This window comes from Drosophila virilis, chromosome 3 (assembly GCF_030788295.1).
Source record: "Drosophila virilis strain 15010-1051.87 chromosome 3, Dvir_AGI_RSII-ME, whole genome shotgun sequence".
Lineage (NCBI taxonomy): Eukaryota > Metazoa > Arthropoda > Insecta > Diptera > Drosophilidae > Drosophila > Drosophila virilis.
Window position 1 is genome coordinate 889014 of NC_091545.1, and position 14233 is coordinate 903246.

At 40.6% G+C, this 14233-nt stretch overlaps 1 protein-coding gene across 2 annotated transcripts in view; it reads left to right on the plus strand.

Annotated features, from left to right (window-relative positions):
- The window catches only part of Con (leucine rich repeat protein connectin), a 181964-nt gene extending 171606 nt beyond the window's left edge, over positions 1-10358 (plus strand). For both annotated transcript variants that reach the window (XM_015168332.3, XM_002060029.4), the window contains one exon: positions 6405-10358. In XM_015168332.3, coding sequence (XP_015023818.1) covers positions 6405-7303 — 899 coding nt within the window. In that variant the 3' untranslated portion in view covers positions 7304-10358. The remainder of the gene's footprint in view (positions 1-6404) is intronic.
- Positions 10359-14233: the final 3875 nt, after the last annotated feature.

Consider the following 14233-nt stretch of genomic DNA (forward strand, 5'->3'; position numbering starts at 1 on the left):
TCTAGAGAGACAGCAGCCAAGAACATATAGGAGCGCAGGGAGGGAGAGTAGGGTAGTTGCTAACTGTGCGTGCTGTCCCCTGGTGGCGTTGGCGGGTCACAAGCCACGGTGCCAAACGAAGCCTGGCCTCGGCCACAAACGAACCGGGCTCCCCAGTTGCCCTGTTGCCCAGTTGCCCAGTTGGCCACAGCTAACCGAGCCACCTAAAAATGAGCTGATTTTAGAGCAAAGCTGCCACGGCTATGCGGTAGTCATTGTGCAGCCAGGCGCTGGCCGGGTTCCCGGGCCAGAAACAAAGGCGGTAACTAGGCCAGGCATCTGCGTTGATTTTCGAGAGGGAGTCGACGTTGGCTGGGGCGTTGAAAAACTTTTGGCGCCCATGTTGATATTTGAAGCAACCGATTCAAAACTCGAAAACCCCATTCGCGTATTCTTTGCGCTTTTCACAAGCTTCACGGCAAGAAAAGTGTGTGCTGAGCACAAGCCAACAGCCAGAAACAGAAGGAGCCCCAAAAAATAATATATATATATATGTATAAAGCAAAACAGAACGCGGCCCCTTCAACCAATTAAAGAAGCGGACCTGCCATTTTTATTTTGTATTTACTTATTTTTTGCGTTGTCCACATCTTTGTTCCTTTGTGCGCCTGTGTGTGTGTGTGTAGTGTAGTGTATTAAATTTAGAATAAATGTTTTGCTTTTTTTGCCACTGGGACCCAGCTAATGAAATGCCATTTAGAAAGGACCGCAACGTGATGTATGACAGCGGCTGTTGCGGGCCCATTTAAGCTAAACGTATCGATATGAGCCGGCTGATGGGCGCGCACCTAAATAAAAATTTAATTAAAATTAATTGTTATTTTCTTGCTACAAAATTAAAAGTTGTAATAATGAGTGGAAATGCCAGCCATTTCTGGAGTCGAAACAAAATAGGTTCATTTAAATTGCAGTCAGGAATTAAAACCTAAGCCGTTTTGTTCTTTGATGTGCATTTCGTTTTTAATATTCTTAAATTAAGTACAAATCAAGTTCGATTGAACGTTTCAGTTGTAACCAGAAGGAGAAATGGCTAGAAGTTAATTACAAAATACTTAAGACAAGTATTTGCATACTTGAAATAAACGTACAAAACGTTCTCAATGGGAGCTTAGTGATGGCAGTTTGAAAAGTGGGTTGAGAAAGTAGATCTGTGAGTGAGAGTTGCTCGAGCTCCTTGATAGGGGTAAGAGGCAGTGATCTGAGCTGGGAAGGCAGACTCTTGGCCCAGCTACTCTCTCTTATACCTAAGTTATGGCTGGACGTTCAGCGAGAATAATTAAAGTTGTTTCGTCTTTCTCTAAACAAAGGGCGGCACATTTTGTGGAGATGATATTTGACAGGTGCCCTGCCAGGCAGGCTGTCCAGTTGCTTGAGTTGCTTGAGTTATTTCATCAAAAAATGTCTGGTTCTATGTGCTAGCTAGGAATGAGGTATAATTAGCTTCTCGGAAAGCTTTGCTATCGGATGATACATTTCTATATAAAATGATGTCAACACAAGTTTCCTGGAAGCCCAAAGGAGGGCAAAGAGCTCTACCGCCTTAAAAGCTCCCAAAGAGCTCATCCGCTAGATTCGACTCTCCTTTTGTAAGAAGATTGCTTTCTTGTGTTAATATTGATAGACCTTTGCTCAGATTTTATCCAGAACAAATCCCAAAGGCATATGGCTTAAACCTCAGCTGATTTCCCTTCGAGTAGAAGCTTTTCCATCAGACTATATCAAAATATAAACGTTCTTGGATTGCAGCTGCAGCAAATGGAAATGACAACTAATTATGAATATGTTACGACATATCATAAGGGAAGGAGAGGAAAACAGAGAGGAGTGAGGGGAGAGAAGGAGAGACTGACGGACATATTTGCATTAAAACTGACCAAACAAAGTTCAGCTGAGTTTAATTTGGCTGGCCGCCTGTTGGCACAGAACACACACTTAAACGCACACACATATACACACACGTGAACTTATGCAAACAGTTAGTACTTGGAACTTGTTAGCCAAAGTGTTGGGCAGTGGACAGAGGGCGGTGGGGGGTTGGGTGCAGGGGGAGTCGCTTGGACTGCGCTATGAAAATGACAATAATAAAATTTAATGTACACATAGACGCATATGCATGACTCCAAGTGCGTGTGTGTGCATGTGTGTGCGGGTGTATGTAAATGTCCTTTGCTAACCGTAAAAACGTTTTCGACTGTTGCAGCAGCACCTAAAAAAAACTAAAATAAAAGTTGCAACGTCATGTGGCAAGCGGCAAGGGGTAAGAACTGAAAGTCATCTAGTTTAGTAAGCGGGGATAACAGGAGCCGTTTGCGGGGTCGCAGGGCTAGCTGAAGTCGAAGTTCGTTGCTTGCAAAATGAGGCGGGCGTGTGTATGTGTGTGCCCATGTGTATCTGTGTGTGTGTGTGTGTCTGTTAGAGTGTGTGCAGCAGACCAAAACACTTCCTACCGCTTTGGCCAAGTATCATTAAAAATATAAAAGTATTTTATGCACCCACACACACACATACCCACACACGTGAACAGTTTTGCTGCACATTAAGCCAGACTGCCCTATCTATGTTTCAAAGTGTGTGTGCGTGTGTGTGTGTACTTTACCTTTTCATATATACATTTGTATATATTCTTACATACAGTTTTTTTTTTTTAGTTTGAGGACATCGTCGTTGCCATTTTCATACTCTTGCAGAGGGTCCTTTAAAATTGTTGCAAACTTTGTAACTTAAAGAAAAAAAGTCTTAGAGTTCATAAAAGTTTAAATATTCTTGATCTGTATCATTTCGGCGAAATGTTTCAATCTGTTAAATATCTATTTAAGACATGTTCCTTTAAGCATAACTCGAGGATTACGCAGCATACTTTTACAGATTATAAATATTTCGCGTGTTCACCTCTTCCCGTTTTCCCTTAATTTGCAATAGGAACTTCATACTAAAGGTAGCTTTAATATGCCCGTAGAGTAAATGTAAAATTGTAAATTCTAATTAAACATAAATCCTTGAGCTTTGACATACACACAGACTGCATTTCCCATAGAGTTTGGCGGGGAAAAAAAATCCGGCAATAGCTGAAGCCAATCTGCCGACTCAGAGTATCTCCTAGACGCGCATACCCCACTAAAAACGCCCTTACGTGTTTTTTATGTGTCGTGCTTTGTGCTTGTGCTTTTCTGGCAAGTCATTGTCATTTGGTCAACTGCAAACAGCTGCCAGTTTTCATCTAAAGCCCGTGTCTGCAGCCAGCTCCTCCGCACATCGCAGCTGCCACAATTTGTGGCAGGGCCAGTGCCAGCGCCAGTTCCAGTTCATTATCATGTTAATTTTGTTGTAATTTGCTTGCTAAATGTTGCCAAGTCTTGCCCATTTGGAACATTTTCCGGAGTCGCTTCTTTGCATATTTAACTTTATTTATGCTTTTTGCATGTTTTCATATAGAAAATTAGAATTTTTGACTTCTGTACACGTTGCTCTCTTCTCCTGGCCTTTCTTCTACTTGCCACTAATTTGGCAACTATTTTCGCATCGAAAGTTTTCTTTTGTGGCAACTTTCTGGGCTCTGCCACAGAATATGTCACGAATTATTGTCCCAATCGTTCCAAGTCAGAATTCTAGTACCTCTCGGCCTTTTGTATACTGACAATTGTGCTGCCTGCCTCCGTACCTACATTACAATTGGCCCCACCGACTGAGTCGTTGTGTGTTTGCGTTCCTCTGAGCCCTCAGCCCGAGCCTCCCATGTGTGTGCGTGTGTGTGGTTGTGTGTGTGTGTGCGCAGGGATAATGATGTGCACAGCTCTCGACTGTGTGTGTCAGTCAGTCAGTCAGTCAAAGAGTCAATATTTTGTTTGTAACGTTTATGCTAATTATGCATGTTGACATGGAAAACTGTGTCACCGTACGGCCCTAATTACACTCGAGAGATTTGCCCGGAACATTAACTAGCTTGGACCCCATACGAGTAGACATTTTGGGCCTGTCGTTGAACTCGACTCTCGGCGCCCACACAAATTAATTGGAAGTTGTGAGCTTGGGCAGGATACCAGACACAATGTTGTTAAATATGTATTTGCCATATTTAAAAGCAACAGAATCTTATCAAATCAGTGTTGGGAAGGAGTGCTCGATCAGCCTCTACCCTAGATGTTTACTTTGGGGTCTGAAGGGGTCATAGATTTTTGTGTATGGGCTAAGTTCTTCAAGGCTTCCAAATTTCAAATTGAAAGACTGTCTTCAACTGGCAATCGATATTAAATGATTTTAGGCATGCTAATAGTATCTCTTGAGAACTTTATATGTCTCCAACTTTTAATATAATTTAAGGGTCGCGCTGAAAATGTCAAAGTTTGGAAACCGATATACATTGATTTAATAGGAATTGAAATAGTCTCCTAAAGGTTGAAAGCAACTTGATTTGATTTCTATAAGCAAAGCAAATTCTCAAGTTTATTGAAATGGGGTTTGTTACACATCATTGAAGGAGTACAAAATACCCTCTCTGCCCATTTGTATAGGGTAAACAAATTAAATTCAATTATAGCAAAACGATCTGATGAGCAGCGAGCTTCCTGTAAGTTGACAGGCAGTTGTTGGGCGATTGTTGAAACTCTTGAGTAGACTCTGTAAATAATTTACACACTCGATTTAATGAGCACTGGATTGTCTGTGGACACTCGGTCTCCTATTTATGCGCTCAATTTGAAGCTAAGCCATTCGAACTTAACTAACCAAACAACAAATTGGTTTGCGCTCGAAACGAATCAATGAAAATCGATGCAGACGCAGCCGCAGCCGTCGGCTCCCTGTTGCGGGCCTTCGCCTGGGGGCGACCTGCCCGGAGAAGGAATACAAAATAATTGACAGCACCAGCTGCAGCAGCAGTTGGGCGTTCAACTGAGTGACAAACCAACAGACAGACGCAGTCAAAATCCAGGCGAGAAATTGGGCCAGGGGATATGTGGGAAACTGTCTGCTGCTGCTGCACTCCAGGAACATCGGCAGCTGCGGCGTCCTCTCTAAATTGGAAATGTCATTGAGGCGTTTAACTTGCGCAGCGTCAACGACATGGACAGCAATGGAAGCCTCGCTAGCTACCTACCTGGCTGGCTGGTAATATCATTTAAAACGCCCTGACCCCGGCCAAGGCATACGAATCCATATCCGATTCACAGTTCAAATGCAAGTCTTCTGGCCATGCCCAGCAAATGACAGCCAATTGTTGCAGGCAGCCACTTAGCAGACGAGTCCCGCTCCTCAAATCGCTCACCTGTATCCAGCAATGGGCGAAGGGTCGTTAAGCTGGCCTGTATACCCTCTACTGAGCTGAAAGCAGATGTGCCAGGCTGCTGTTTATCGCTTTTTGGCAATTTTGGAATTTATTTATGTTAAATACATATTTGCATGTCGTCTTTAAAAACGGAAAAGGCAGGCATGCCTCTGCTTCAGCGACTATTAAAGCTTAAAGCGCCACAATTGGAATAGAATTTTTTGTATAAATACATAAATATATTTATATTTTACTCTTGAGCTACCCTCAGGCATTCTTCCACAACTTGAGGGGCACAGGCATCATTTTTAATATATATGCAACATTTGATTGCCATCCTTAAGCCCGGAAAGTCGTGCAATTAACACAAATGTTGGGAAATATAAATTTTCATAATATGAAGCAAAGGAGCGAAGCACCTCGCAAATGGGAAACTTGTTACAGGGCAACTGCAAGTCGTGCTCGCATCTGTTTGGATGTTTTATCGGTCGGTTAATTGGAATACTTGAGGGAATTGCAGGAATATTTACAAATGATCTAAGGAGCTAGTGCAATTCAATATGGAAGAATTTCAGGACTCAAATTCACAGTTGATCTTAGGAACATAAACAATTAAATATTTCACTTCTGGAAACCCTTCATCCCCCAAATTTGCCATAACTCGGCTCTCTGGTACACACACACAAATGAATGCGATCTTAAGGACATCAAAATATCCTTAATACTGGACAATTAATAGGCGGATCATTTAAGAATATAAATTCTCATTATGTGGATATTCTTGCACAGGATAAAACACAAAGCTGGTTCCAGGGTAACACACAGTCGTGCGTGCTCTCGTTACTTACCTTTTTTGATTGGTTGGCTAAAAGAAGCAGGGGAAAGGCAGCACGAAACCTTGACAAAAGCAATTTAAGGACAGCCCGCACACACACCCACACACACACACAAACATGCGCACACACATTCAACCTGGTCAAGTGAAGCTGTCAATGCGCCGCCTTTTATTTGCTTTGCTCACTTGCAACAAATATATATATATATCAGATATTTGTTATACTCATATGCTTTTCCGCTCTTCTTTTTATCTTCCGGCCAACAACAGACAACAAATTTATTTGCGACTGTCGTCTGCAATGGATCTTTGAATTGAAAAACCGGACACGTCATCTGCAGCTGCGTGACTCGTTGGAGGATATCATTTGTACGCTCCAGGACCCGAAGCTGATGCATTTCGTTGACCCGGTACCGTCGCACATCCTGGACGTGCTCAACATTGGCGGCTTCACGGCCATCGGCAGCAACAGCGCAAGCATGGGCGGCATCGGCAATAGCCTCGGCAGCAGCGTGAGCAGCAACTATGCTAACCTGGAGGACCTGAGCAGCGGCGGCACTGGACTGGCCATGAAGAAGCACCCCTCGGGCAAGTCGCGCCAGGCGCTGCGCGGCCAGCGTCAGTTCACGGATGTCCTCGCCGAGAATGTGGTCGAGTCGAAGCTCCGTGTGCGTCGCCAGCAGCCAGAACGTGTGGGCGTGGCAGCTGTTGCGCAGACCCAAAAACGTTACGACTATTACGACGAGGCCAGTGGCGGGCATGTATCCGGCCTGGGCCTGGGACACGGCGGCTTGGACATGGACGACAACCTGAATCTGCAGAAGCAGAGCACCTTCTATGGTGGCGCTGGGATTGGCAGCAGCAGCAGCAGTGGCCATGCCCTGGCCCACAATGATGTGGAGCAGCCATTGACTGGCGATGCAATCGAAACTATGGTCAGTAAGAACTCCATCCATGTGCGCCTGTTTTTGCTGAAGCCCGACATGCTGCCCTGCCACGATGAGCTTAGCGATCCGACCGAACTGCCGTTGTCCCGTGATCTAATGGATGTGCGCAGCAATGCGGGCCAGGATCTGCTCATGAATGGAGGTGCCGCCTATCAGCTCAGGCTCAGCTACCTGCTGTTTGGCTTCGCTGCTGTCGTCATCCTTTTGCTCAGCCAGGGTTGAGCTAATGAGTTTTCAACCAATGAGTTTTAATTGTACATACTCGTGAGCAGTCATTTGGTCTAAACTATCTAAACTAAAGTGGGAAGCGGCCATATGACACTTTCTTCATATGGAGTCGGTAGAACTTTTCGAAACGAGCTTCAAGAAAACAGAAAAACAAAAAGAAAAACAAACATAATACCCCTAAACTAAAGTCTTGTAAATATGTAAAAATGGAAATTCGATATTCGATATTAATTCCAACCTAGCTGTTAGCTGTAGCATTAGTCTCCACTTTGACAAACTTGAAGCAGCAGAAAAAAAAATCCGACAAAGACAGGAGAATTCAAAAACCAAAAACCGAAACCGAAAAACCAATCAAATTGATGTCCACTCAAAAATTTGTGTTTTCCAAAATTAAAAAAAAATTGCCAATTAATTAAAATGTTGTCCTAATATCAGAAAATATTTTTGCTTTGAAAAGAAATTTCTTATTTATACTAAATAGAAGAAATTTATCTTAAATCAAAATATTTTCTGATATTCATTAATTTTTTTTGATATGGTAATTTTTTCAAACATTTTTTGAGTGTACGCGAACAGCAGAACCTCCGAGCAAACTGGCGTTTCATTAAAACTCAAAACTCAAACTGAAACCGAAACCAAAACCGAAAACCAATAGTAAAATACAAATACAAATACGCTGTACTACATAGCTATAGTTTTGACTAGCCATAGAGCTTGCAATTATATTTGAGATTCGTTTAATTGAGCAAGGTACACACTACAGTAAAAACTTGGAAAGCGCTAAACGTCTTAGGTACAGAGTCAAAAGCTAGGCCCCAATACTAGATACAAGCTGGGGTTCAGCTAAAAGTAAGGTCCATCAGAGGCACGCCTGTAAAATAAATGCAGAAACTCACACACATAGACAGCTAAACGTTCGATTGATAGACGGTAGATACACACTCTATAACTAAAAGAAGAACAAAAAAGGAAATATAAATTAAAGTTTAATAGATTAGAGTATATGCTTAGTCGTCAGCCTGGTGCCGCTTCTGGAACCGGGCGCTCTCCTAGCAGTTAAGATTGCTTTTTAGACATAAGCCACATACTCTCCTCTTCGACCAGCTACTTGAGAAAAGTCATCTACAGCCTGCAACTATTGCCACTGCAACTGTCGCCAAATATTTCCTCTTCAAGACCTCAGAGAAATTCTCATGCGAATCGCTTAACTCTTACTTTTACTTTCGCCGCACACAACCAAAGAAAATAACTGAATATAAATTATTCAAATAAAATCGCGAATTTAATACTCTCATTTGAATAGATTCAAATTTTAGCAGATGGAAAAATAATATGAAAAAACAGAAAGCAGAAATATGCATAACGATTTTTGTAGCTTAAGACTGAATAAATAAAGGTAAATTATGCTTATACGCCATATAAACACATACATACACACATACAGATATGTATGTATATGTTCGTGTATGTGCATGTGTATATGTATATGTATTGTATTGTATTGTACGTTTAATTGTATTGTAATAAACGCAAGCTGGGGGAAAGGGTAATGCAATTTATATAGAGCACGCGATTCGAGCATCGAGAAAATGAAATCCAAAATTCATGCATACATGCACACACTCATAAATACATAGAGAGTTAATATACATAAGTGCATATTTGCAATTTATTTAAGCTCGTCGATAAATTTATTGCCAATTTAATTATGCACAAAATAAGTATATAATTTGCATTTGCAAAAACCGAAACGCTGAATCTTTACCACGTTTGATTAATGTCTGTATTTTCAAGAACGAAAATAAAAGTAAATCATATGATAAATAAAATATAAAAACCAATTGAGAATTACAAGTAAGTGTAAAAACAGAAAAGTGAACTCAAATAGAGCAGAAATAAAACTCGAAAGCATTAGAAGCAAGCATAGTTTTTAGTGGACAATCAAGCAGATAAATGAAGGAATAGCGCAAAGCGAAAAGGAAATAGAGAAAAGTGACAGAGAGAAAGTGGAAAATTGGTCAATCGCCAAAAAAGTGAAAAACTTTGACAGTTTAGCGGAGAAAATTGAGCAGCACGCAAAGCAGAAAAGTAGCAAAAAACACACACTTCAGCTAAAATTAAATAAACAACAAACAAAAAATATATATAAACAGAAAAAAAAAGGATTAAAAATATAAAGAAAAATAAGTTTAAGCTAAATGTATTTAGAGTTTTCATTAGAGCTAAGCGTATCGGAAAGTTTAATAAGCATGCAAGAAAATAAACCAAATGCGCAACTTGATTAACTTTTCCAGACGCAAACACCACATTTTACTGGTGTTGTTTGCGTTCTCTAGAAGCGTTTTTTAACCAAATTTATTATGTTCTCAAAAGTCTTCTAGTGTTACATTAAACCTAAAGCTTTCATTTGGTCTAATTCGCAATTGAACTTAATGTCAAATGGCCTGTAAAGAAAACTTGATTAGTTTAGTGACTCGAATCTAATGCATTAAATGCTTTGTATTTTGTAATAAATTAAACTTAAATATTATTTGATATTTAGCATTAAGCGTTCTTAACCAAAGAGTCTTGAGTTCCTGATGCTTGCCAGTTTTGCTTTAAGTACGCTTTACTATATCTATGTTCTATCTTTCAGTTCGAATAATATTAATAATAATATGAATGGCACCGAGTAACGTAATTTTAATATTTAACAATTTAATGTAGCTTACATAATTATTTTAACTTAAATGTACACAACAAACGATACAGTGAAATATTTACCAGAAAAATGCATTGTAAAAGAAATACAAAAAAAAAGAAAAAAAGAAAAGAAAAACGCATAATTATAAAAAAATATATACTTATATAAATGTACTTGATGTAAGAAAGTTTGCTAAAACGATAAAATGTCAAGAAATTCCCCGAAAAACCCAAAATAAAACGCGGCAAATGTGGCGGTACCCGCGTGGGCGCAATGAGGGCGTGGCGCAATGGCGAAAAAAAAAAACGAAAATAGCACCGACAAAAAACAAACATTCCAACTGCAATATTTTGTTTAACATTTTACCTAGAAAAAACATCAAACAAATCCTTGCGCTCATTGTGCCCCACATTTGCGTGACAAAAACAATTTTCGAATGGAAAACGTCTAAATATATTTAATGTATAAAAAAAATATATGATAATTTGTGTTTTCACTTACAACGAGAGCGATGTGCATGCAAATTAAAATAAACAAGAATGCGAGACAAGCTGCGGCACGCCGAAACTCAAATACTCTGTAGTCTAAAGATTATTAATTATTATTATTTTTATTATTATTATTGTTTACATAATGAAAGTAGGCATAGGGTCTACATCGTCTGAATAAGAATAGATAAATGCTCTATGGCCTCGAAGATATCCTTATCCTTCTATGCGTTACATATTTTATTTAAAGTACACAATATCCTTAATAAGGGTATAATAATGGACAGCGTGTGGCAGCGTTTGGCCTGTTTTATGCACATCCGCAATTTAATCGTGCGCTCAGAAAACATTTTTTTGGCACGCGCCAAAGTATGTAACATATTTTCGCATGAAAAGGACACAAAGGCTGGCGCCTAAACGAAAATATGCGCCGCAGGACATGCACCGCAGGAGCAAAAGTAACGCGCATTTTACCCTTTTGTTGTGTGCGCAATATTTTGTTAAATTTCATTATTGATCGATTGACGGCGGTTGCGTGGCGGTGGGAGGTGGGCGATGGGCGTGTTGCAACGCTTTGCATAAGAAATTGCTGGAAGCCGTGGGCGTGGCCGTACTCCGCAGGGGGCGGGGTCATAATGCGATACACACATTACTCATACGCCTCGTGATGCGTGTGTGTGTGTGCGCCTAATGAAGTTGTATTGCACATAGAGCGCGGATAAGCTACCAATCGGCGACGCCTGTTTGCCACTTCATAAATGGATGATTGTCTGGGCTGCGGTCCGGACCAGGGTGTCGCTCTGCTGCTTGTGGGCGTGTCGCTGCTTGTCTGTGTTGTTGGTGGAAAAAAAAAAAAGTGAAAAGTCTGCAAAGTGATAAATTGGATTCAAACAGTGGAGCAGATTTATTGATTTCGATGCAAGGCACAGGCAGGATGGGAGCTCCTGGCGCCGAGCCCGTCAAATTGAATGTACGCCATAAGCGACAAAAATCAAAAACATGTATGCAAATATGCACATACAAGCGAGCACACACACACACACACAAGCGCACATGTGCAAGAAAATGGTGCTGAAAAATGGCAAAACTGGGAAAAGAGCAGCCGAATGCGTTTTTTTGCCAAACCATGTGCGACGTGTCAAATTTTTGCAACTGATTATGCCAAAGGCGTGCAGAGGGAGGAGGCGAGAGTGCACTGTGCTCGCGTATGCGTATGTGTGTGTGCTTGTGTGTAGCAGACGCGTTGCTAGACGACGATATCAAACAAAACGACAACAACAAGAACAACAAGAGTCGCAGTCGGTGCTTAGTGCCCGCGGCTCAAGCTGAAGTGCCCGCGAAACCTGGAGCCAGCCCTTTTGAATTCTGGACTATTGTAACGCGGTGGTGTGCCAGGCAACGGCCACGACGAAATCAACAGTAGCTGCGGCGCAAAAAATCAATCAAGCGTCCAAAAAACGATTGAAATAAGAAAGAAGAGTTGCCCTGTTGCTGCAGAAGATAAGATACACTTACAAAAAATTAGGCAGATTTTCATTCAAGTTAAATGCTTGGCTACAAGACGTGCCATACATTTAATTTTTTAAGCATTTTTGCCCTTGGGAGTTCTTTAAGGAGCAGGTGGCCAACGGCTCGTATGAGTAATAAAAATCATTGGGAATACAATTCATTGCATACTTTTTGGGGCATTCCGTTTTCTATAAGAAACCGAAAAGCATTAAGCTTTAAAAATATAATATAGGGTTTAATTGACACGTATGTTCGAATTTACTTTGTTATTATGATGTTATTTGTTATTTTTAAGGTTTCGGTGTTTTTGATGTTATTTATTTGAAATCTATAAAAGATTCAATAAACAAACTATATATTTGAAGAACCTCCAGAACGAGCGAGAGCGAGAGCTGTTCTAGTATGAATTTTATCCAATAAGGATTACTATATATATTCGTTCTATAAAAATACCTCCTAGTCCAGCCCATTGCTTAGTCTGCTTATTCTATAAAAGCAGCTAGTTTTTCGCTAAGTGTAACGACAGCGAATTGCAAGCCCAACGTCCATGTTACATGTGGCTTATGGCGACGAGGTTTTCAGCCTGTACATTTGATTGACATCTGTCTGGGCGGCGACTAGGCAACCTGTTCTGCGACCTGCGTGGCTTTGTAACCTGATTGTTATTATAATTCCATATATGTGTGTGTGTATGCTGCTCGTGTGGGAACCATGTGCATTGGCTGTGCTCGCAAATTGCGAATTGCAAATTGCATTCCACGGCAGTTGAAAGCAACCTGCTAGCTAATCAAATACAACAGACTCTCGTATCGATAGCAAGCGGCCCCATATGGCTATTTTCCACTAGCATGTTGTTGCCTTTGTCAAAAGGGAGAAGTGGCAGGGAGGCGAGACGGGTGCATTAATAAAGTTAACATGGCAAACAACTTAGCAATGATGTGAACTTTATGCTAAATGTCCTTTGATGCAGCGACAAATATCAAACGCGGCACGTTCCAGTGGATACGTCCAGCTAAAAGCTTTTTGCCAAAACACACAAGAACAACAACTGCAACAGTAACTAAACCTGCAGCTGCAGCTGCAACTGGAGGTGAAGCGTATCGAAAAAATGAAGATAACACGTTTCACTATGCCAAAGACTAAACACACTTACTGGTGTAAAGTAGATATGTGATATAGTCTATAATTTGCCGAAGAACTGGGTTAGCCATGTGCTACCGAAGACTTAATACTCTTTAGGCATTCAAATATTTATTTTTCTATACTTTGCAAGAGAACTGGACTTTAATAGAAATCTTTTTCTGGGAGATTGAATCAGTATGGTTTAAAGTTATAGCATTTCGATTTACGTATGATTTATCTCATTTGCTGAAAGCACAGTTCTGCTCATTTTTACCAATTTTATCAATTTTAACATCTGAAATGCCTTCCTCTGAGATAGATAACACACTTGATGTTCAACTTTAAGTACCCAATCGAAGCGTATTAAAGACAACTGCAAATGTTAAGTGAAAATTCCGTTTATAGCTGCGTCACGTTCACTATTCAATTATACAAATTCTCGGACATACGTCCAAATCGGTTAAGAGGTTGCCCAGTTCCCGTTTTTTGGGGCAATTGCAATAGTTTGTTAATGGACTTGCCAAATACCCAATTACGTATACTTTTGATATAACCCTGCAAAGTCTGCGTCGTGTGTTTAATATATTGTCAACTTTTGTTTTTTATTGGCAGATTTTTAAATTTTCCAGAGTTTTTCAAAAACTTTTCTTGCTGCACACCAAAACTTTACCTGTCAATTTTTTGCACACTTTTTTAAGCCCCTAACCATCATATAGTTGCAGTTGTTTTTGATGCTGTTGCTGCAGCTTCAAACTTTACTCATTGGGATTATTTTATAGCTGCAACTATAACCCGATTTGTTTGAATGCACATCAAAATGCTGCGGTAGGTCCGAACAGCTCGGCTTTGTTTTGTTTAAATTAAAACCGCAAAGTGTTTGGCAAAAACTGAGTTGGGCCTCTGCCAATAGGGAAAAACGTTTAGAAATGTCTCAAAAATGCAAAATCAACAAAATACAATATGACCACAATTCCGAAATGTGGCCAAGCAGCCAGACAGTCAAGCTCAGCCCACAGAGGCCGACGCAACAAAACAACAAAAGGAGCCAAGGGATCATGGCCCCAAAAGGTTGTCACATAAATAGCTAACAATGTAAACAAACTACTTAGCCACTTTTCGGCC